The sequence below is a fragment of the Rattus norvegicus genome, chromosome 2 (genome assembly GCF_021556685.1).
Source record: "Rattus norvegicus strain SHRSP/BbbUtx chromosome 2, alternate assembly SHRSP_T2T, whole genome shotgun sequence".
Taxonomy (NCBI): domain Eukaryota; kingdom Metazoa; phylum Chordata; class Mammalia; order Rodentia; family Muridae; genus Rattus; species Rattus norvegicus.
Window position 1 is genome coordinate 28292238 of NC_141535.1, and position 22763 is coordinate 28315000.

At 43.7% G+C, this 22763-nt stretch overlaps 1 protein-coding gene across 2 annotated transcripts in view; it reads right to left on the reverse strand.

Annotated features, from left to right (window-relative positions):
- Window positions 1-7623: 7623 nt before the first annotated feature.
- Aggf1 (angiogenic factor with G patch and FHA domains 1) overlaps window positions 7624-22763 on the reverse strand; it is a 26632-nt gene continuing 11492 nt past the window's right edge. Inside the window, exons 6-14 of one of the 2 annotated variants that reach the window (XR_015662342.1) lie at window positions 22583-22763; window positions 20558-20669; window positions 20175-20226; window positions 16632-16733; window positions 15135-15257; window positions 14276-14358; window positions 11746-11873; window positions 10428-10527; window positions 7624-8639 (exon numbers count right to left, since the gene is read on the reverse strand). The exon at window positions 22583-22763 is cut by the window's right edge and continues 144 nt beyond it. Coding sequence is in view for 1 of the 2 variants with exons in the window: in NM_001427779.1 (NP_001414708.1) it covers window positions 8439-8639; window positions 10428-10527; window positions 11746-11873; window positions 14276-14358; window positions 15092-15257; window positions 16632-16733; window positions 20175-20226; window positions 20558-20669; window positions 22583-22763 (1125 nt within the window). In the remaining variant the exon portion in view is untranslated. 2 annotated transcript variants of the gene reach the window in all.

Genomic DNA, 22763 nt, shown 5'->3' on the forward strand with positions numbered 1-22763 from the left:
GCCCACCCCTGCCCACATCCCTGGCCCAAGAGGAAACTGTATAAGGCCTCTGGGCTCCCGTGGGGGAGGGCCCAGGAGCGGCAGGACCCCTGCCTGAGACACCACCGGAACCTGAGGGAAACAGACCGGATAAACAGTTCTCTGCACCCAAATCCCGTGGGAGGGAGAGCTGAACCTTCAGAGAGGCAGACAAGCCTGGGAAACCAGAAGAGACTGCTCTCTGTACATACATCTCGGACGCCAGAGGAAAATACCAAAGGCCATCTGGAACCCTGGTGCACTGAAGCTCCCGGAAGGGGCGGCACAGGTCTTCCTGGTTGCTGCCGCCGCAGAGAGCCCTTGGGCAGCACCCCGCGAGCAAACTTGAGCCTCGGGACCACAGGTAAGACCAACTTGTCTGCTGCAAGAAAGCTGCCTGGTGAACTCAAGACACAGGCCCACAGGAACAGCTGAAGACCTGTAGAGAGGAAAAACTACACGCCCGAAAGCAGAACACTCTGTCCCCATAACTGACTGAAAGAGAGGAAAACAGGTCTACAGCACTCCTGACACACAGGCTTATAGGACAGTCTAGCCACTGTCAGAAATAGCAGAACAAAGTAACACTAGAGATAATCTGATGGCGAGAGGCAAGCGCAGGAACCCAAGCAACAGAAACCAAGACTACTTGGCATCATCGGAGCCCAATTCTCCCACCAAAACAAACATGGAATATCCAAACACACCAGAAAAGCAAGATCTAGTTTCAAAATCATATTTGATCATGATGCTGGAGGACTTCAAGAAAGACGTGAAGAACTCCCTTAGAGAAACACAGGAAAACATTAATAAACAAGTAGAAGCCTACAGAGAGGAATTGCAAAAATCCCTGAAAGAATTCCAGGAAAACACAATCAAACAGTTGAAGGAATTAAAAATGGAAATAGAAGCAATCAAGAAAGAACACATGGAAACAACCCTGGATATAGAAAACCAAAAGAAGAGACAAGGAGCTGTAGATACAAGCCTCACCAACAGAATTCAAGAGATGGAAGAGAGAATCTCAGGAGCAGAAGATTCCATAGAAATCATTGACTCAACTGTCAAAGATAATGTAAAGCGGAAAAAGCTACTGGTCCAAAACATACAGGAAATCCAGGACTCAATGAGAAGATCAAACCTAAGGATAATAGGTATAGAAGAGAGTGAAGACTCCCAGCTCAAAGGACCAGTGAATATCTTCAACAAAATCATAGAAGAAAACTTCCCTAACCTAAAAAAAGAGATACCCATAGGCATACAAGATGCCTACAGAACTCCAAATAGATTGGACCAGAAAAGAAACACCTCCCGTCACATAATAGTCAAAACACCAAATACACAAAATAAAGAAAGAATATTAAAAGCAGTAAGGGAAAAAGGTCAAGTAACATATAAAGGAAGACCTATCAGAATCACACCAGACTTCTCACCAGAAACTATGAAGGCCAGAAGATCCTGGACTGATGTCATACAGACCCTAAGAGAACACAAATGCCAGCCCAGGTTACTGTATCCTGCAAAACTCTCAATTAACATAGATGGAGAAACCAAGATATTCCATGACAAAACCAAATTTACACAATATCTTTCTACAAATCCAGCACTACAAAGGATAATAAATGGTAAAGCCCAACATAAGGAGGCAAGCTATACCCTAGAAGAAGCAAGAAACTAATCGTCTTGGCAACAAAACAAAGAGAATGAAAGCACACAAACATAACCTCACATCCAAATATGAATATAACGGGAAGCAATAACCACTATTCCTTAATATCTCTCAACATCAATGGCCTCAACTCCCCAATAAAAAGAAATAGATTAACAAACTGGATACGCAACGAGGACCCTGCATTCTTCTGCCTACAGGAAACACACCTCAGAGACAAAGACAGACACTCCTCAGAGTGAAAGGCTGGAAAACAACTTTCCAAGCAAATGGTCAGAAGAAGCAAGCTGGAGTAGCCATTCTAATATCAAATAAAATCAATTTTCAACTAAAAGTCATCAAAAAAGATAAGGAAGGACACTACATATTCATCAAAGGAAAAATCCACCAAGATGAACTCTCAATCCTAAATATCTATGCCCCAAATACAAGGGCACCTACATATGTAAAAGAAACCTTACTAAAGCTCAAAACACACATTGGACCTCACACAATAATAGTGGGAGATTTCAACACCCCACTCTCATCAATGGACAGATCATGTAAACAGAAATTAAACAGAGATGTAGACAGACTAAGAGAAGTCATGAGCCAAATGGACCTAACGGATATTTATAGAACATTCTATCCTAAAGCAAAAGGATATACCTTCTTCTCAGCTCCTCATGGTACTTTCTCCAAAATTGACCATATAATTGGTCAAAAAACGGGCCTCAACAGGTACAGAAAGATAGAAATAATCCCATGCGTGCTATCGGACCACCACGGCCTAAAACTGGTCTTCAATAACAATCAAGGAAGAATGTCCACATGTACTTGGAAATTGAACAATGCTCTACTCAATGATAACCTGGTCAAGGAAGAAATAAAGAAAGAAATTAAAAACTTTTTAGAATTTAATGAAAATGAAGGTACAACATACCCAAACTTATGGGACACAATGAAAGCTGTGCTAAGAGGAAAACTCATAGCGCTGAGTGCCTGCAGACAGAAACAGGAAAGAGCATATGTCAGCAGCTTGACAGCACACCTAAAAGCTCTAGAACAAAAAGAAGCAAATACACCCAGGAGGAGTAGAAGGCAGGAAATAATCAAACTCAAAGCTGAAATCAACCAAGTAGAAACAAAAAGGACCATAGAAAGAATCAACAGAACCGAAAGTTGGTTCTTTGAGAAAATCAACAAGATAGATAAACCCTTAGCCAGACTAACGAGAGGACACAGAGAGTGTGTCCAAATTAACAAAATCAGAAATGAAAAGGGAGACATAACAACAGATTCAGAGGAAATTCAAAAAATCATCAGATCTTACTACAAAAACCTATATTCAACAAAACTTGAAAATCTTCAGGAAATGGACAATTTCCTAGACAGATACCAGGTACCGAAGTTAAATCAGGAACAGATAAACCAGTTAAACAACCCCATAACTCCTAAGGAAATAGAAGCAGTCATTAAAGGTCTCCCAACCAAAAAGAGCCCAGGTCCAGACGGGTTTAGTGCAGAATTCTATCAAACCTTCATAGAAGACCTCATACCAATATTATCCAAACTATTCCACAAAATTGAAACAGATGGATCACTACCGAATACCTTCTACGAAGCCACAATTACTCTTATACCTAAACCACACAAAGACACAACAAAGAAAGAGAACTTCAGACCAATTTCCCTTATGAATATCGATGCAAAAATACTCAACAAAATTCTGGCAAACCGAATCCAAGAGCACATCAAAACAATCATCCACCATGATCAAGTAGGCTTCATCCCAGGCATGCAGGGATGGTTTAATATACGGAAAACCATCAATGTGATCCATTATATAAACAAACTGAAAGAACAAAACCACATGATCATTTCACTAGATGCTGAGAAAGCATTTGACAAAATTCAACACCCCTTCATGATAAAAGTCCTGGAAAGAATAGGAATTCAAGGCCCATACCTGAACATGGTAAAAGCCATATACAGCAAACCAGTTGCTAACATTAAACTAAATGGAGAGAAAGTTGAAGCAATCCCACTAAAATCAGGGACTAGACAAGGCTGCCCACTCTCTCCCTACTTATTCAATATAGTTCTTGAAGTTCTATCCAGAGCAATCAGACAACAAAAGGAGGTCAAGGGGATACAGATCGGAAAAGAAGAAGTCAAAATATCACTATTTGCAGATGATATGATAGTATATTTAAGTGATCCCAAAAGTTCCACCAGAGAACTACTAAAGCTGATAAACAACTTCAGCAAAGTGACTGGGTATAAAATTAACTCAAATAAATCAGTTGCCTTCCTCTATACAAAAGAGAAACAAGCTGAGAAAGAAATTAGGGAAACGACACCCTTCATAATAGACCCAAATAATATAAAGTACCTCGGAGTGACTTTAACAAAGCAAGTAAGAGATCTGTACAATAAGAACTTCAAGACACTGAAGAAGGAAATTGAAGAAGACCTCAGAAGATGGAAAGATCTCCCATGCTCATGGATTGGCAGGATTAATATAGTAAAAATGGCCATTTTACCAAAAGCGATCTACAGATTCAATGCAATCCCCATCAAAATACCAATCCAATTCTTCAAAGAGTTAGACAGAACAATTTGCAAATTCATCTGGAATAACAAAAAACCCAGGATAGCTAAAGCTATCCTCAACAATGAAAGGACTTCAGGGGGAATCACTATCCCTGAACTCAAGCAGTATTACAGAGCAATAGTGATAAAAACTGCATGGTATTGGTACAGAGACAGACAGATAGACCAATGGAATAGAATTGAAGACCCAGAAATGAACCCACACACATATGGTCACTTGATTTTTGACAAAGGAGCCAAAACCATCCAATGGAAAAAAGATAGCATTTTCAGCAAATGGTGCTGGTTCAACTGGAGGTCAACATGTAGAAGAATGCAGATCGATCCATGCTTATCACCCTGTACAAAGCTTAAGTCCAAGTGGATCAAGGACCTCCACATCAAACCAGACACACTCAAACTAATAGAAGAAAAACTAGGGAAGCATCTGGAACACATGGGCACTGGAAAAAATTTCCTGAACAAAACACCAATGGCTTACGCTCTAAGATCAAGAATTGACAAATGGGATCTCATAAAACTGCAAAGCTTCTGTAAGGCAAAGGACACTGTGGTTAGGACAAAACGGCAACCAACAGATTGGGAAAAGATCTTTACCAATCCTACAACAGATAGAGGCCTTATATCCAAAATATACAAAGAACTCAAGAAGTTAGACCACAGGGAAACAAATAACCCTATTACAAAATGGGGCTCAGAGCTAAACAAAGAATTCACAGCTGAGGAATGCCGAATGGCGGAGAAACACCTAAAGAAATGTTCAACATCTTTAGTCATAAGGGAAATGCAAATCAAAACAACCCTGAGATTTCACCTCACACCAGTGAGAATGGCTAAGATCAAAAACTCAGGGGACAACAGATGCTGGCGAGGATGTGGAGAAAGAGGAACACTCCTCCATTGTTGGTGGGATGCAGACTGGTACAACCATTCTGGAAATCAGTCTGGAGGATCCTCAGAAAATTGGACATTGAACTGCCTGAGGATCCAGCTATACCTCTCTTGGGCATATACCCAAAAGATGCCCCAACATATAAAAAAGACACGCGCTCCACTATGTTCATTGCAGCCTTATTTATAATAGCCAGAAGCTGGAAAGAACCCAGATGCCCTTCAACAGAGGAATGGATACAGAAAATGTGGTACATCTACACAATGGAATATTACTCAGCTATCAAAAACAACGACTTTATGAAATTCGTAGGCAAATGGCTGGAACTGGAAAATATCATCCTGAGTGAGCTAACCCAAACACAGAAAGACATACATGGTATGCACTCACTGATAAGTGGCTATTAGCCCAAATGCTTGAATTACCCTAAATGCCTAGAACAAATGAAACTCGAGACAGATGATCAAAATGTGAATGGTTCACTCCTTCTTTAAAAGGGGAACAAGAATACCCTTGGCAGGGAAGAGAGAGGCAAAGATTAAAACAGAGACTGAAGGAACACCCATTCAGAGTCTGCCCCACATGTGGCCCATGCATATACAGCCATCCAATTAGACAAGATGGATGAAGCAAAGAAGTGCAGACCGACAGGAGCCGGATGTAGATCGCTCCTGAGAGACACAGCCAGAATACAGCAAATACAGAGGCGAATACCAGCAGCAAACCACTGAACTGAGAATAGGACCCCCGTTGAAGGAATCAGAGAAAGAACTGGAAGAGCTTGAAGGGGCTCGAGACCCCGTATGTACAACAATGCCAAGCAACCAGAGCTTCCAGGGACTAAGCCACTACCTAAATACTATACATGGACTGACCCTGGACTCTGACCTCATAGGTAGCAATGAATATCCTAGTAAGAGCACCAGTGGAAGGGGAAGCCCTGGGTCCTGCCAAGACTGAACCCCCAGTGAACTAGACTGTTGGAGGGAGGGGGATGATGGGGGGAGGGTGGGGAGGGGAACACCGATAAGAAAGGGGAGGGGGGAGGGGGATGTTTGCCCGGAAACTGGGAAAGGGAATAACACTTGAAATGTATATAAGAAATACTCAAGTTAATAATTAAAAAAAAAAAAAAAAAAAAAAGGAAATGCTGGATGTAACACTCTTTCAAAAACGTAAAAAAAAAAAAAAAAAAAAAAAAAAAAAAGTCCTGTCTTTTTGAGTAGGAGTGCATCCATTAGCTAGTTAATATATGGAAATGATTTGTTAAAGTGAACGGCTTCTTCAGCCATTACAGTAAACAGTAAATTTCTCATGTTCTGACCAAAAAGTAAGATATTAAATTGCTTAAAATTCAGCAACCCATAAAAGCTACTATATAAATTAGCAAGGGGTTGGGGATTTAGCTCAGTGGTAGAGCGCTTGCCTAGCAAGCGCAAGGCCCTGGGTTTGGTCCCCAGCCCCGAAAAAGAGAAAAAAGAAAAAAAAATTAGCAAATCTGCACATAAATAAGGTACTATTTAAAGTCTGCATTTAAAATACTTGTGTGCGTAATCCAAGCTGCACATAGCTCACATTTGCTTCTAAAACCAGCAGAAGCTCTCACGCTGTTTATAGTTTACTAAGTGGCCACACATACCTCTCTTCTGACAGAGACATGTGAGGTAGAGTCTTTTCCAGACATTTATTCAATACATTATTACTGCATGGTACAGCCCCGAGAATGAGACCTGCAGGTTTAACAATGCAATACTCTGTACATGGATTTCAGTCTCTGACCACTGTTCTCCACGTTCTTAGGGAAAGGGCCTATGAAACACCTCCCCCAAAGTAGACTAAAGGTAGGACACAGTACAGCCACTTCACTAAGCACGTGAGGGAGACCCATCGAAGCACAGAAGGTTCTCCTGTAACCTACTCAGGAAACCAGCGCCAGAAAATAACCTCGATTTCTCTTTTAGAGAAAATAGAACGCACAGCATTGCTGCTGCCTCCAAGCGCATGTATGTGTTGTCATGTGAGTGTGCTGGCCGAAGGACACAAAGAAACACTATCCAAGTGAGGAGTCACAGGGCTGAGGGCTCCCACCCTGGCCCTCTAGGGACTTGCTTACTGGTCCTTTCAGCCTAACTGGCCTTTCAGCACCCAGCCCAGTTACACGAGGGTGAGCTCCCCATTCCGTCCTGAATTACACCCAGGGCCGTATCTCTTTCACTATGGGAAACCCCTGCACTTGTTTCTGAATCAAAGACGTCTCTTTTTTCACAGATGGGGAGCTGCAATGTATTCGTACTGCCAATGGCAGTCTCCCCCACTCCCCTTGAGCAGTTGTCAGAAGGGCTGGGGAGTGGCCAGTGGTGAGCTATGGGACATCTGCCCCACAGGCTGCCACTGTCCTACCAATTCAAAGGGGACAATTCCGGTTGGCTGCAAATACAAAGGAGACCAATATCTTTAAATCATTTATTCAAGAAATCAAGTCTTTAAAATGTTTTTTTTTTTATTGCATTTGAAGACATTTCCAGTAAGTGTTTGAAGCCTTGGCTTAGTACCCATCCGTCCTAGTCACCAGAGTTCTCGAGCACAATCCCATTGCCTGCAATGGTATTTATCAAAACTAAAAATGCTAGAACACTGCCTGTGCCAACACTGCACCCAGTCGTCCATATCAAATACTCCATCAGCTGGAAGACCAAAGGCAAATGCTGCACACAGAGTCCAAACAACATTCTTCACAGAAGAAAACAGTGAGACAAATTTCTACAACATGTCACCTGCCAATTCCTCAATATTATTACTGCAATTATCTCTAGGATAGTAAAATTAGGCTCCACAACCTGTGGTTGCTCGACTTTTTAAAAAAAAACCTAAGTTCTAAAAGGTATAAACAGGTATACACAGAGACTTGTTTATAAACTTTTGATATTTGATATCTGTATGTCATGATGACGACATGGAGACAGGACACATGGCCGAAGTCATTAGTGGGTATGCGCACTCTGCCCTCCACAGGGGTGAGTGACAGGCTAGGACAAAGCAGCCCTCCTGTGCCTGTCACCTCGAGCCCATTTCCTGCAAGTCCATTCAGTTCCTGCTTGCTGAGTAAGAACCACTTTCTACAAGCTGCAAACCACATGTCCCCACACATGTGTGGGTCAGGGAGCCATCTTAAGAGTTCCCCCGTTACTGACTTTTTAGGGACACAGCTTCTACATTAAAGTTTTCAAACTCTTGTTGGAAGCCCCTCTCCCCTGTGACGTGTCTTCACTCTGCAGTCCCTGTCACCCACGGTGTGGGCCCTGGGGCTTCTTTGCAAGCTTTCTTCTCTGTGAAGTTTTCTGCAAACCGCTCTCGTGCTTTGTCCCAGTTTTTCTTGCTCTTATTCTGGAGAAAGTGAACATCGTCGATTGAGGATGGCTTCCCTGTCCCCAAGCCTGCATGTGTCCGCCGGAGCTGAAGCTGGATCTGTTAGGAAAGTTGAGAGAAGGAATCATTTTAGAACCCACACACACCAAACCGCTGTGTAGCCGTTTGACTGTAATCCTTTGACATAAAGACTCACGCAGAGAAAACGTGTCAATCACATGAATACACAGAAATACATGTTCTACTTCCCATGCAGCTTAAACTCATTTTGTTAGCATAGTCTGGCCAGACTAAAGTTCACAACTCTAGAAAAACCCAGCATGTGCCTTAAACAGCCACCCTCAGCCTGGTGCTTGTCCTTTTTGATTGTGGTGAATGTTCTTAGTCACAAAGTTCTGCTCAGAAACTGCAAAAGTCACCCAAAAAACAAGCAACAGAAAGCCCCACCTATGCTTCGTGTGTGTGTGTGTGTGTGTGTGTGTGTGTGTGTGTGTGTGTGTATGTATATATGTTCGTTCTGTTCAGGCTGCACTCACAGCTATGCGGGACTGCTCCCAGCCCACAGACACAGGCTGCACATATATACCAGTCCATTCTAGCCAAAGTAAAGGCCATGGACACATTTAGTCCTCCCGCCCCAGCCTCATTCAAGTTAATGTACAAGAGAACCAAGCATTAAAATAGTAAGGAGAGGCCTGGGAAAGGCACTGGACATGGAGTGTGTGCCTGGCATGTACTAAGCACGGCTCCCTGTCCAGTGCTGTGTGCACACAGTTATGTAGAGAACCTGACTGCTGTTTGCCTTCCTATGAGGAGATGAGGGCCTCTCATTCCGTTAGGAGGTTACCAGAACCTGGTGCCTTCTGTGAAGTATAGGTGGGGTCGCAGGACACTCTTGACAAAGTTTTTACTGTGCCCACCTTACGTAAGCAATGTAACTTCAAACCTGCGAAGACTGTGATAAAGCCCAGCCACGGTAAGGGTCTAACTGTAAACCGTTCTCTCCATCATGCGCTAGGAAAACACGACAAAACCAGCATCCTATTCAGCTTGGCCAGGGTGTGTGTGTGTGTGCGTGTGTGTGTGTGTGTACCCACACTAAAGATAGCTATTACCTCCTGTCAACTATGGGGCTATAGAATTTAACCAATGCAGCGTGTTCTAGACATTATTCTCTGTGTTGTACATAAATGTTCTGGGGGCTCTGGAGCACAACAGATTCTCCAGCTAACGCAGAATCTGCCTATGTGTAGACTAACATCAACTGTTCCTTCAATGTTCAGCACCAGACTAGTAAAAATATCATCTAAAAATTTTAAAAGGGCCGGGCATGGCGGCATGTGGTTTTAATCCCAGCACTAGGGACCCAGAGGGAGGCGGATCTCTGAGGGTTCGAGGCCATCAAGGTCTACAAGGTGAGGTCCAGGACAGCTAGGGCTGTTACATAGTGAAACACTGTTGCAAAAAAAAAAAAAAAACCAAACCAAACAAACAAACAGAGAGATAAATGGATAAATGAACAGACAGACAAATTGACAAATAATGACTGACTGAATGACTGAATGACTGAATGGACTGAGCGAATCTTAGCTAGAGTACTTGCCTAATGTGTTCAAGGTTTAAATGGCCACCATGGTAAAGCAAACAAGCCCCAAACCTATACAGCTAAAAAGCCTAAGAAAGCCTTTGATTCAGTACACAACACTTTAATAGTCTTGATTTATGAGAGAAAAAAAATCTAAACAAGGCTTTCCCAAAGCTCAAAACAGCAAAGAAAACGCACATGCGTTAGATGGGAACACGGGGAGGCCTTAGCCATGTCAGGCTCATTACTACAGCGGCAACGCCTGCTGGAAGAACTTAGGAGGAGGGGAAGACAAGTCTTACCGGTGTTTTCATCCCGCCACCGTCCTTCCCCAGGCCTTCTCCCTTTTTCCAACCCATCTTCTCCAACATCTTCCGGCCTTTGTTGCTATCTGTAATTTCACTGTAAAGGAAAGTTAAGCCAGAATTGACTCGTAAAAGGTAAAGCAACCTTAAAAATCTGACAGTACAGCACAAGGTGGAGGACACAGCTGCTCTGTACAGACGCCACCTAACGGACATGCAACCAATGACAGACGGACAAGGAGGCAGACCTAACAGTGACAAACCACAGGCGATTCCGACGTCCACATGCACTGAGACAGGACGAGGACATGCACAAAGGAAGCTCTATAGTGACAATAAGCCGTGTCACACAGAGCTGCGTGGGACAAAAGGATGCAGACACCCTGTGAATACTGTACGGCTCCGCTCACTCACAACCCAAACAGCTGCTGCGGTCAGGACGGTGGTTGAGACTGGGAAGGAGACCAGGGCAGTGAGAGCTCACTGACACTGTCACACCTCTGTCCATGAAACGTGTGCTCTTAACGCATTGGACTGTCAGCACAGAACAGTATGCCTCTGTCTATATGAGTGTACCAAGAAAAGGGACTAAGGCCATCTGCCTCTACTGTCTGCTGTGACGCAGTCTGCTGTGACGCACTGTCTGCTGTGACGCACTGTCTGCTGTGACGCACTGTCTGCTGTGTCGCACTGTCTGCTGTGACGCACTGTCTGCTGTGTCGCCCTGTCTGCTGTGTCGTACTGCCTATGCATTTGGTGTGACGCACTGTCGTCTACTGTGATTCGGTTTTATATCTTTAGTATATCCTCACTGTGTGGATACAACTCTAGCTTCTTTTACAATAAACCAAGCAAAGGAGGCCGACATGTTTCAATCTTTATTTCTGCCTTCTCACTTAAATCTCATGGAATCTCCATATTGTTGAGCATAGGAGATGTTCTACTTTTAAAGAATTTTCCCTGCTGCCTGCTGTACCTAACTGAACCACTCACTACATGTCATGAACTGATTTCACGAACAGTAGGACGTCCCATTCCACCCCCACTAAGGAAAAGGTAGCGCCAACTGTAATTATAAAATTAAACCCAGCACAAATACTACAGTTTGGGAACGAGACAGAAAAGTCACAATTTTATAATTTTCATTTCTACATGGAAGATTCAAATTGACTCAACCCAGAATAAAAAAATCATATAGCTAATTTAATATGTAAGCATGGTCATATTATAGGTTTCAAAATCACATTTTTCATGTTGATTAACAAAGTCATTTTACCAAGAGTAAAAAACTCAACAAGAAATCGTCAACACTCACGAGTGAACAGATGCAGGGGCATCATCTCTTTGGAAAGTCCCTTCGCTTCCAACCTGCTCCCTGCGTTTTCCAGCTCTGTCTTTATATTTAGGATTCTTCAATGCCTTTTCATCTTCATAGTCTGTATTCTTAACAATCACAAAGCATTGATTGAGGAAAAAAAAAAAGCAAATAACATATAACTTAGTGAAAAAATATGGATCAAGTGGCCTCTCCAGACATGAGTAAAAACAAGTGGCTAGGTTTGCTCTACGCTGTTCAAAAGTTACGTCACAAAGTCGAGGAGATAAGGCTCAAAGTCCAGTGCATTCTCCAGTTACGTACGACCTCCGACTGCCATGGACCAGAGTGTTCAGTGGCTCAGTGGGTGAAAGCCCTTGACGTACAGGCCGGATGATCTGAGCCCCAGAACCCCACAGACTGGAGGAAGAAGACCAGCTTCACAGAGCTGTCCCTACCCCTCCACCGTAGCCTGCGTGCACACACATATCAGGGATGCACACATAATTCCAAGACCTGAACTGCAGGACTAAAAGAAAAACATCTTCCCCCTTTTCTCTAAGGATTCCAAAGAACTCAACATAGTTTGATACTGTTTCTCGGAAGGGAAAAGTAAGGAGTCATTTGAAATGAGAAGATGGTTCATCCTATTCCTACGAACAGCCTTTGCTTTAATATCCCCAGCTATAGGACTCCTTCACTACCCAACACATGCCACAGGATAGACTGGGCTAAACCCCGTGTCAGGTGATGGATCCAGAGACGTCAGTCCCCAGGAAGGACACACGCTTTTATGACACGCTCAGGATGAAGGCTCACCCAAGTGTGGCAGCGACACCCAGGTTACATGTTTCAGTGGTCCTCACTGTTTAACTGATAAAGTGTACCCCACTAACAGACGAGTGCATGGCTTGTGTATCCATATTTAAAAACATCTGAATCTCTCAGCTTGGAAGTGCTACTAGAAAACAAGTACAAACATTTGCTTACCAGTTTTTGTGGAAAATTGTTTGCACTTCTTGAAGGCAAATACCATGAGCTGGTATGATACACACCTCCAGCCCCTTTAACTTTTAAAAACTTACCACACTCTTTTCCCAGATACTGCATCATTCGACATTCTTAACAGCCACACATGAGCTTGTTTCTTATAACCCCTCTGGCGATTTGCAGTCAGTTTACATTTTCCGAGTAACTCTACAGATGCTTCCTGATCTCTCACTGTCGTCTCTCACATTCCCACAATCCTTACTGGATGTCTTCCCTGTGTTTGCAACTGAATAACTTCTCTGGGAAGTGTTTTCTAAAATCTAGTACTTTCTTTTTAACCTGGTGTACTTGTCTGATGCTTGTCAGTGCTGTCTGAGACTTATGGAGCCTTTAGCAGCAGAGCCTTGCTGGAGGGAGGACGCCCCCGGGGAAGAGCCTGGGATTGAACAGCAATTTCGCTTCTTTCCCAGGGTGCTCAGTCTCCTGGTCCTGCCACCATGCTGCCCTCTCCAACTCAATGAACTCTGTCTCTCTGGAATTATAAGCAAAAATAAACCTTTCCTTTTTTTCCTTTTCTTTTTAGTTGTTTTGTTTTTTGTTTTTTGAAGACAGGGTTTCTCTTTGTAGCTTTGGCTGTCCTAGAACTTGCTCAGTAGACCAGATTGGAGACCCAGCCTCTCAGGTGCAGGGCCCAGCCTAAATCACACCCTTTCTTAAGTGGCTTTGGTGCTAGTATTTTCCCGTGGCAACAGAAAAGTAATTAATAGACACAGTAGCACAAGACCGGCCCTGAATGCACTGAGGCATATGGTGTTATATAAAGCGGCCTCCTTTTAAATTGACTTGTTCTCTCGCTTTACAGGGTTCTGTAAGCTCTAGATCACTGTGAATCCAGACCTGTAACATTCTAGTTTCTTATCCAGTACATGAGCTGCAAGTGTAATTCCTGGCTTATGGCTTCCTTCATATTCTCTGAAGTGTCTCTGGGTAAGCAAAATCTTACACTTTGACAGAGCATAGCTTGTCAACTTATTCTCATGCATTGTGACTTTGGTGTTAAATACCTCAGAAAATTTGCCTAAACTTGTGTGTGCATAAGCACAGAGTCAGAGGAATGGGATGGTTTTCTCTAACTGCCCGCCACCTTAGTTTCTGAGGTGGGTTAACTGATTCAAATGGACTGGCCGGCTAGCAAGACCCTTCTAGCCTCTGGAGTGGGGTTACAACAGGCACGGCACACTGGCTTTCAGTCAGGTGTGGGATCTGAACTCAGACCCACACGCATACTAGATTTTCTTTTCTTTTTCTTTTCTTTTCTTTTTTTCAGAGCTGGGGACTGAACCCAGGCCTTGTGCTTGCTAGGCAAGCGCTCTACCACTGAGCTAAATCCCCAACCCCGCATACTATATTTTCAACCCCAACTTCAGAAGTTAAGTTATAAACACCAGAACTATAGAAATACATAAGTAATCGTGGTAAATAAAAATATACGCAGCGTGCTCAGTACACTGAGTAGATGAGAGAATATTGAGCACCTTACCTGCAAACCATACTTTACTCGTATTTTCTTTAGTGCCTTTCTTCTTTCCAACTCTTTTTCTTCCTTACTTAATGCTGGACCAACTAAAAGGAAAAACTGAGTTTGAATATGACAGACTTACAGGAAATTAGTACTTACTAAAAAAATAGTTTATCTTAGTATATTAACCAATTCAAACCATTTTACTGCAACTGTCATCATCTCACTTTTCATTATAGTAGAAAAGATTCCATAGTGTGTCTACATGCTATATCATCACTATCCACTCATCAGCAAGTAGAAAGCATTATGCTGAGGTATCTAAGCCAGACCCAGGGAGGCAAAATGTCATATTCTTACACTTCACATATGCTATGTGGAAAAAGTAGATTGGTGCATTTAACATGCAGTGTCTGCAGGACCTGGAAGGCGGGACAAGCCCATGAGAGGGAGGAGGGGAAGCAGAGCTTATGTAATAATATGGGGCTAAACACGTATGTGGAAGTGAGGGAGGAAGGGGTGGGGAGTCGGGTAAAGGAGAACTAAGGATTGTGAAAACCCCTTCTGGAAACACACGTTTTGAGAGTCAATTTAAAAACAGTTTCTACAAAGCACTTTGGCTAGAGGTGGCCTGCACGTGTGGACAGTTCCGAATGTGTCAGTTACCACCCTTCAGTACCACACACTGGGGCACATACAATGCACCTTGTCTACAACGAGCAGGCCAACTAGGCACATGCGGTGAGACGTGAGGGGGCGAAGGGGGCTCACTGGTACAGAGGGGCCACTACTCATCCCAGACACTTAGCGATCAGTCTCCACACTTGCCTCACATACCCAAAGGCTCATCTTTTTTATCAAGGCGAAGGTGAGCTCTGACCTGCCCCGGTTCACAGCCATCGCAAGTCTCACTGCCAGGGTGAATGTGAAAAGACAGCACAGTCTCCCCGATTTTTACTTCATCACCGTGTTCAAGGATGTAAGGATCGCATTTAGTTTTTGGCTGGATGAGAAATTTTTAATGAAAGAGAAATACAAAATAGTCACATGGTTACATTATGTCTATGGTAGAGAAACGTTCAGAAAAGGAGACCCATGCACACTTCCACAACTTGATGGACACACAGACCCTGCAAAAGACTCCCAGGACCATGACTTAGCACAGGAAGAGCATGCACTTACCACGAACCAAACTCTGGGCCCCACCCACTATCCCTTACAGTATTCCCGAAAAGCTACTTCTAATTCTATCTTATCAAAGTCTACCAGTCCACTCCAGACTTCAATCTATTAGCAAAACACACAATCAGAGGAATGTTCTATGTTAAGAACTGATTCCTCTTGTAAAAGAAATTTGCTCTGTGTGTGTGTGTGTGTTTGTGTGTGTGTGTGTGTGTGTGTGTGTGTGTGTGTGTGTGTGTGAACATAAGTTGTTACATGGGCCCTGGGATCAGAACTTTGATTCTAATGATACCATGGTAAATACTCTTAACCACTAAGTCACCTCTTAGCTTTTCTTACAATTTCTTTCTTTCATTCTTAAAGCATAAGAACAAGGCATCCTGGGTGGTTTTTATTATCAACACGACAGAATCTAGACCCACTTATGGTCCTGAGCACACCATGGGAGTACATGTAGTTAATGATGACCTCTGGGCATGCCAGTGAGGCATCATCTAGAGTAGGTTAACTCAAGTGACAAGATCTACCATACTGTGGGTGGCCTCATGCCATGGGCTGGGGTCCTAGCTGGAACAAACAGGAGAAACTGAGCTTACTGCTAGCATTTTCTCCCTTTGCTTCCTGAAGTCTGACATAATATGACCACCTGCTTCACCATCATGGACGACTCTTTTCCTTTCCTAAGTTGATTTGTCAGGGTACTTTGGTTTTCAGAAAAGTCCTAGTTTAGCATTATTTTTACTAAGACAAAAAAACAAAAAACAAACAAACAAAAAAACAAAAAAAAGGTTAGAGCTGGCTGTCCAGCAGTGTCAGAGGGAGAGTCGCAGCAGCACACAGGGAAAAGGAGGGCCACCAAAGCTACTTCTGTGAATATTCAGTCCTGGGTCAGTGAAATGGCTCAGCACAGAGAAGTGACTACACGAAGCTGTCTTCCACATGTAGAGGTCACACACACAAATATTTAAACTAGATAAGCTTTATGATAGTCATCCCTGAAGTAGCAATAGAGGTATAATTAGAAGTCAAAACTCCAGACCAATATCTACTAAAAATCTTTTTCCAGCCCTTTCTGGAAAATTCCAACCAAGTTATAAATTTGTGCTTGAACCTGATCTGGACCAGATGCTATCTGTAATGACTAGGACCTAAGCTCAGACAAGGAAGTGCAAGCGACTACTACATATCAACTTACCTGAAGAATCTGTTTCCCGTTGACAATGGTACCATTCTGGCTGCCCTGATCCACAAGAACGTAGCTCTGCAAGTCATGGTCAAAGTAAACTTCTGCATGGAACTTAAAGGAAAGCAACCAAGCAATTACAAAACGTTTTCAGCCCAGAGCTAACTTCACTATTATGCAATGGTGTATACACTGGTCTCTGACAACTCCACCGATCTCTCTTCATGCTCTGTACTGAATACAAAGTATCACAACTTTCTGGTGGAAATAAGGAGGCTACGCTTCAAATTCTTCCACCTCTAACTGTGATGAAAGTGTGTATATCCTGCCTCTTCCACTTTTAAAACATATGTAAGATTGGACTGTACGTAGGACTTGATTTCTCCCCCAACATTAAGTACTATCACTGTCTATTTAAAATCATCTCAATTCTCAATGCACACTGACTTGAAACACTCGAATGCTCAGGGAAGCAAGTCCTCCAGAGTTGCAGACACAGGACCGAGCCTCCCTTACTGCAGAGCACGTTATTCATAAACGGCAGCTCTGCTAACAGGCTCAGCAAACGCCACAGTTTGTCCAAGTACTGGGTACGCCGCACTTCACTCATCCATTACAGAATGACCCCACATTCAAGCCTTTAAAACCGGACATCTAGGCGTCCTAGGTGTTACTATCTTTAAGAATTTGCCACGGTCAGGCTGGAGAGATGGTTCAGTGGTTAAGAGCGCTGGCTGTTTTTCCAGAGGACCAGAGTTTGATCCCCAGCACCCGTGGCAGTCCTTCCATACAAAGGCTTATAACCGTCTGTAACTCCAGTTCCAGGTAATCCATCATCTTCTTCTGCCCTGTGTGCATGAGGCACCCAACTGGTGCATAGACATACATGCAAGCAAAACCCCCATAGACATACATTTTTTAAAAGAAAACTGTTATAAGCCTCCTTGTGTATACAGAATTTGTACACAATCCAACTTTTTCTCTGAGAGATACACTTAAGAGATGGAATTGTCAAATTACCATATATGTAAATTTTAAATAAAAAAATGAACATTTATTTTATGTGTGTATACATGGGGGACGATGGTGCACACGGCATTTTGGGGTGTGGGTGTGCCAGGGTGCATGTGTAGAGGTCGGAGGACAATTTCTAGGGATCAAGCTCAGGCACTCTACCTTGACAAATCATCTTGCCTTCGCCTGGCCCCTATATGCAAATTTCAAATCTTAAACTAAATACTACCATATTGCTTTCCAAAACAGATAAATCCCCACTGTATATACGAATTCTTGTGGCTGTAAACACTCTTAACCAGACTTGGTTATTATCAAAATTTAAATTTTTATTAATCTAGCAATGAGTATAAAGTTTTACCATTAATTTTATTTCTGAGTTTCTCTGATTTCTACTAAAGGTTTCCTCTAGTATTTTTAACCATGTGTATGTGCACAGGTCTCTGTGGATCTGTACAGGTGCCCCAAGGGCCCGAGAGAGACGTCAGACCCTGACTGAGTGCACCTCCAGCCCCGAGGACCTCCACTCACCATGCACGAGCCGCTGAGCCCCTCTGCTCTCACTTTCTGTGGTCTAGAGTAACTTTATAGAAGCTTTAAATGATTACTAATGTCTTCACACTGCCAAACCTTATTCCAAAAAGCTCTTCTAAACTGAGCTACAATAGGAACAGTTTTTAATGAGCATCTGAATCAAATTCCATCCATCGTGCCTTCACGTCCGCACTGCATGGGACTCAGTGACCTCCCGCGTGTGAGGCAGGACTCGCTCTCTGTGGTGAACTGACTGACTGACTGACTGACTGACTGACTGACTGACATCACAGTGAAGCTGGAGAAAACCCACCTACATCTGTCATAGCTTTGTCAGGGCCATCACTGTCGGTTTTTAATTTGCTTAACACAGAAGCAGCCTCAAACTTAGTCAAAATTAGCTATGTCTGAATTTTACTCTCTTTAAAAACTGGTAAAGCCTCCTGTTCAATGCTCCACTATTTGTTTCTGTTTTCTTCCATGGTAAGCTGGAGGTTTTTAAAATCGACACCCTGACTTCATCGGCCTGGAGTGCGCTGTGTGTTCTTCCCAGATCATCTACCGCTAGGCAACGGCACCAGACACCAAACCAAACCAAGGAAGAAGCATGCTCCTCTGCGTTTTAGCTTATCTGAGGGGGGAAGAACTCCTCTACTACTGAAGCTACAGGTCGGGCTTTCTTGGAAAGAACAAAGTACATCAACGGGGCAAGAGGACTCCCTGCTTTCAAACAGTGCGGGAAGACCTTCCTGATAATACTGAGAAACAAATCCCATCCTTTCTGTTTGGTTGGTTTTTCAAGATGGGGTTTCTCTGTGTAGCTCTGGCTGCCCTGAGACTCACTCTGAAACAGAGACCAGGCTAGACTAAAATCCATTCTTAAAAGTCAAAAATCACAGAAAAGTCTCTGTGGGTTCACATCTGCGAGCACCAGACATGCAGCACGGAGAACTCAGAAGTGCAGCCTTTCCCTGACATTTTAAAGGTACAATTTTGTTTGTTTTGAAAACTCAACTTTTTATTGCTACAACATGAAGCCACCGAAACTGAGAAATCCTGAGGTAGAAAAAGCTGGATTATCTATGGTTGGCAAAACGTTTGGATTCAAAGCAAGTGCTCTAAATCTGGGTTGGATTTTTTTTTTTTTATTAAAAGATTTATTTTATTTATATGAGTACACTGTAGCTGTCTTCAGACACCAGAAGAGGGCATCAGATTCCATTACAGATGGTTGTGAGCCACCATGTGGTTGCTGGGATTTGAACTCTGGACCTCTGGAAGAGCAGTCAGTGCTCTTAACCGCTGAGCCATCTCTCCAGCCCTGGATTTATTTTTAAATCCACAAAACATAGCATATTTATTTTACTTGATAACTATGTTAACTGGATACTATTTCACTATTTAAGTTAAATAAATCCATGTTTTGTAACTCATGCTTCAGACTTTTAAAAAGGACATGATTAGCCAGGTGTGGCAATACACACCTACATTCCCACTAACTCAGGAAGCTGAGCCCTGATTACTTCAGTAGTCTGGGAACAAGGGGAGCCAAGACCCTGTCACAAAACAAAACAACATGACAAAAATCCTGGCCAAGCATGGGTGGCCCAGGCCACTTAGGAAGTAGGTGTGGGAAGATTGGGAGCATAAGGCTGACCCTGCTACTTTAGTGAGTTGGAGGCTAGCCTGGGCTACAAGAGCTCCTACAAGAAACCAACCCCAAACCCAAAGTCCCATAATTTTTAAACTGTGATAAGGACTTTTTGTCAAACACTGAAAGAAACTATTACTACTCCATTAACCCTCCTGTTCACCAGAAAGTCCTACGTTTTCTACTCAAATGGTTCTAGGTTTCTTTTTCATTCCCTTCAAGTTTTGTATAGGCTCTTGTTGTGTAGCCCAGGCTAGTTTGGAACTCACTCTCTGCCTCTGCCTGACAGGCAGGCACTGGGGCGCAGGTGAAGGACATTTGCCCATGCACTTTACAGCTCACAGCGGAGGTCTCACCTTACTGACGGCAACTTCGGGGATCCGCACAGTGTGCTCCATGTCCTTTTCTCTGCAACAGTAAGTACAGTGCGTCAGGAACTTGGGAACACAGAAACCCAGTAGTGCCGAGGCCAGGGCACAGTACGCTTTACTAGATGGTGCTGAAACGGAAGCCTAGCACAGCAGCCCCCAGCTGTGGTCAGCCTTACTGACACTCTAGAGTCAGGCTTCTACACAGTATTTGTTTACATCAGCTTTCTTCTTAAATTGTGCTTTCTTTGGATAAAGATGTTGCTCTAGCCTTTGTCTCTAGAACAATGCTTTCAATACAATACTTCTCATCCGCCTTCTTGAAACAGGTGAAAGCCTCAGACACAGCAGCACACGACAGGCATCCTTACCTCCCGATGGTGGCTGGGCTCACAGCTGTGATGATGAACAGCGAGCCCATCTGCAACACTGGAGATCTGATGACAATCACCCGAATACAGGGCGGCCAAATTTTTTCCTCATCTGCCAAGGTAAGAGGTAGATAAATATTAACTGAAAGTTCTATGAAAATTAATTCTTCACACAGATAACTAGGGGCTAAGTTCTCAGCACAAAGGAGATAGATTTGCCCCAAGGAGACAAAGGGCAGGGATAAGAGACAAGGAGAGGAGACAGAGGACAAGGGGGAAGGGGAAGGGGACATGGGATGGGGAAATGAATGAGAAGGGGCAGGGATATCTGTCCCAGAGAGGGGACAAAGGTCTGCTTCTGGACAGAAAGAAGACAGGCATGGCCCACAGGCAAATGAGTTTATAAAGGGAAAATGGAAAACCCCGTGTTAGGATGAGGTGTTTAATTTTAATTGGCATGTTAATTAGATGAACCAGAGGGGGCTTTTCGGTCCTGGAGTTGACTATTTTGATAGTTGGACCTTCCTGGTAAGTCTCAGGAGGAAGAGGACACATATGGGAACAGGCTTTGGTGGCAGCTTTAGGAATGGAATCTAGGGTTTTTAGTAAGGGGGAGGAAATTGGGGAGCAGGGCAGGGCCTGCGAGGGCCATGATGGCCACCCTCGAGCTGGCCAGAGTCCCTTCATCACTCACTGACGATGAAGCACCTGGGCCCTCAGAGCTGGGCCTGCCATCCAACAGCAGCTAACGGCGAGTTCCCCCACCTCCCTGCATCCCTGCACTTCTGAGGGGCGCACTCTGTCAGGCTGGTGTGTGTCTGTCAAGCTTGCCTTTCCTGTTTGGCTGAACTGTAGGAACCCAGGGTCTGCTCTTACTGTCTGAAAACCCTGTCAACAGGTCCCAGATTTCTTGGACCTACTGGGTTTCTCTTGGTGATGGACCCCGGATGACACCCCACTCTATCCCAGCCAGATATTGCTACTGTGGACCTCTCTTCAGGCATGGGGATGCCCCGAATCCTGACTTGGGCCCACCAGCCTCCACACATGATGGAGATGCTCTCCCCAACCTGAAAATTTCATATTAATGGTGTGCTTTAGCACCCAACAACTCTGGCACTGAATGTGTCTCTCTGCCTTCTCTTGTCTGCTCTAAGCCCTCTGTCTGACTCCTACACTCTGAACTTTTTCAGGTGCCATCATTGTAAGCCTTGGGCCATTTCATGTTCTATTTAATTTAACTCTGTGTGTGCAGCAGAAATACTGAGCCTTCCAGTTGCAGTGCTGGGCTACAGTGTACCCCATTGCCATACGGCGTACACTGCTGTACAGTTCACAGCACAGCACACCCTGCTGTACAGCACGTGTTACTGTGAAGACCATCTGAGCCTCAGCCTGGGCACTGATGGCGGCATTGCTGCTTAGGCCAGAGCATGTCTGCCAGCTGGCCAGAGTCCCTTCAGTGCTAACATAAAGGACATAACAGATTTAACATTTCTAATAGGAATTAAAAACAAATCTTTTTCATTCGAACAATATTCTGAACACATTTTTAAAATATTTTAAGTCAGAAAATTTTAGTCTACTTTTTAAAAATAAGAGAACTTTCTACTGAGAAAAAAACAAATTTAATTTGTTTACTGTTATTACAAAATACTGTGTTTTGTATCTTTAGATGAAGTGAAAATCTCAGAATGACCACAATACCTATGCAAGTGACTTCCTTCATAAGTTATGCTTTTAATGGCAATTTACTTTTTCTTCAATTGCAAACTCAGACCATGACGGCAGAGACTTATCTAGAATGAGAACGCAGCGTTCTGCCCAGTGGAAGCTATTCAATGCACTGCAGTTTTCCTAAGTCAGTGTACTGATCGCTCTCTCATGACTCAACTCCTAAAACCCGACAATTCTCATAATTCTCAATGCCATGGAAATAACGGGTGTGCCCTGGGCCACGCCTTCTGGGCTGTGCACCCACTCCCACCCCCCTCCCAGAGTGGAGTGTATCCCTGACTCACTTACCGTCCTCGTCGTCGGATTCCTCTGAGGACTGCCTGTCCCCACTGCTTGGGTCTCCGTCATAACTGCACTCACTCTGCGAGTCTGTAATCTCGCCTTCCTCTGGCTCGCTCTCACTCGCTCTCTCTCTCTCATCCTTCAGTGAAGCTGAAGCCTCAACTCCAGGAGACTCCACCATGTCTCC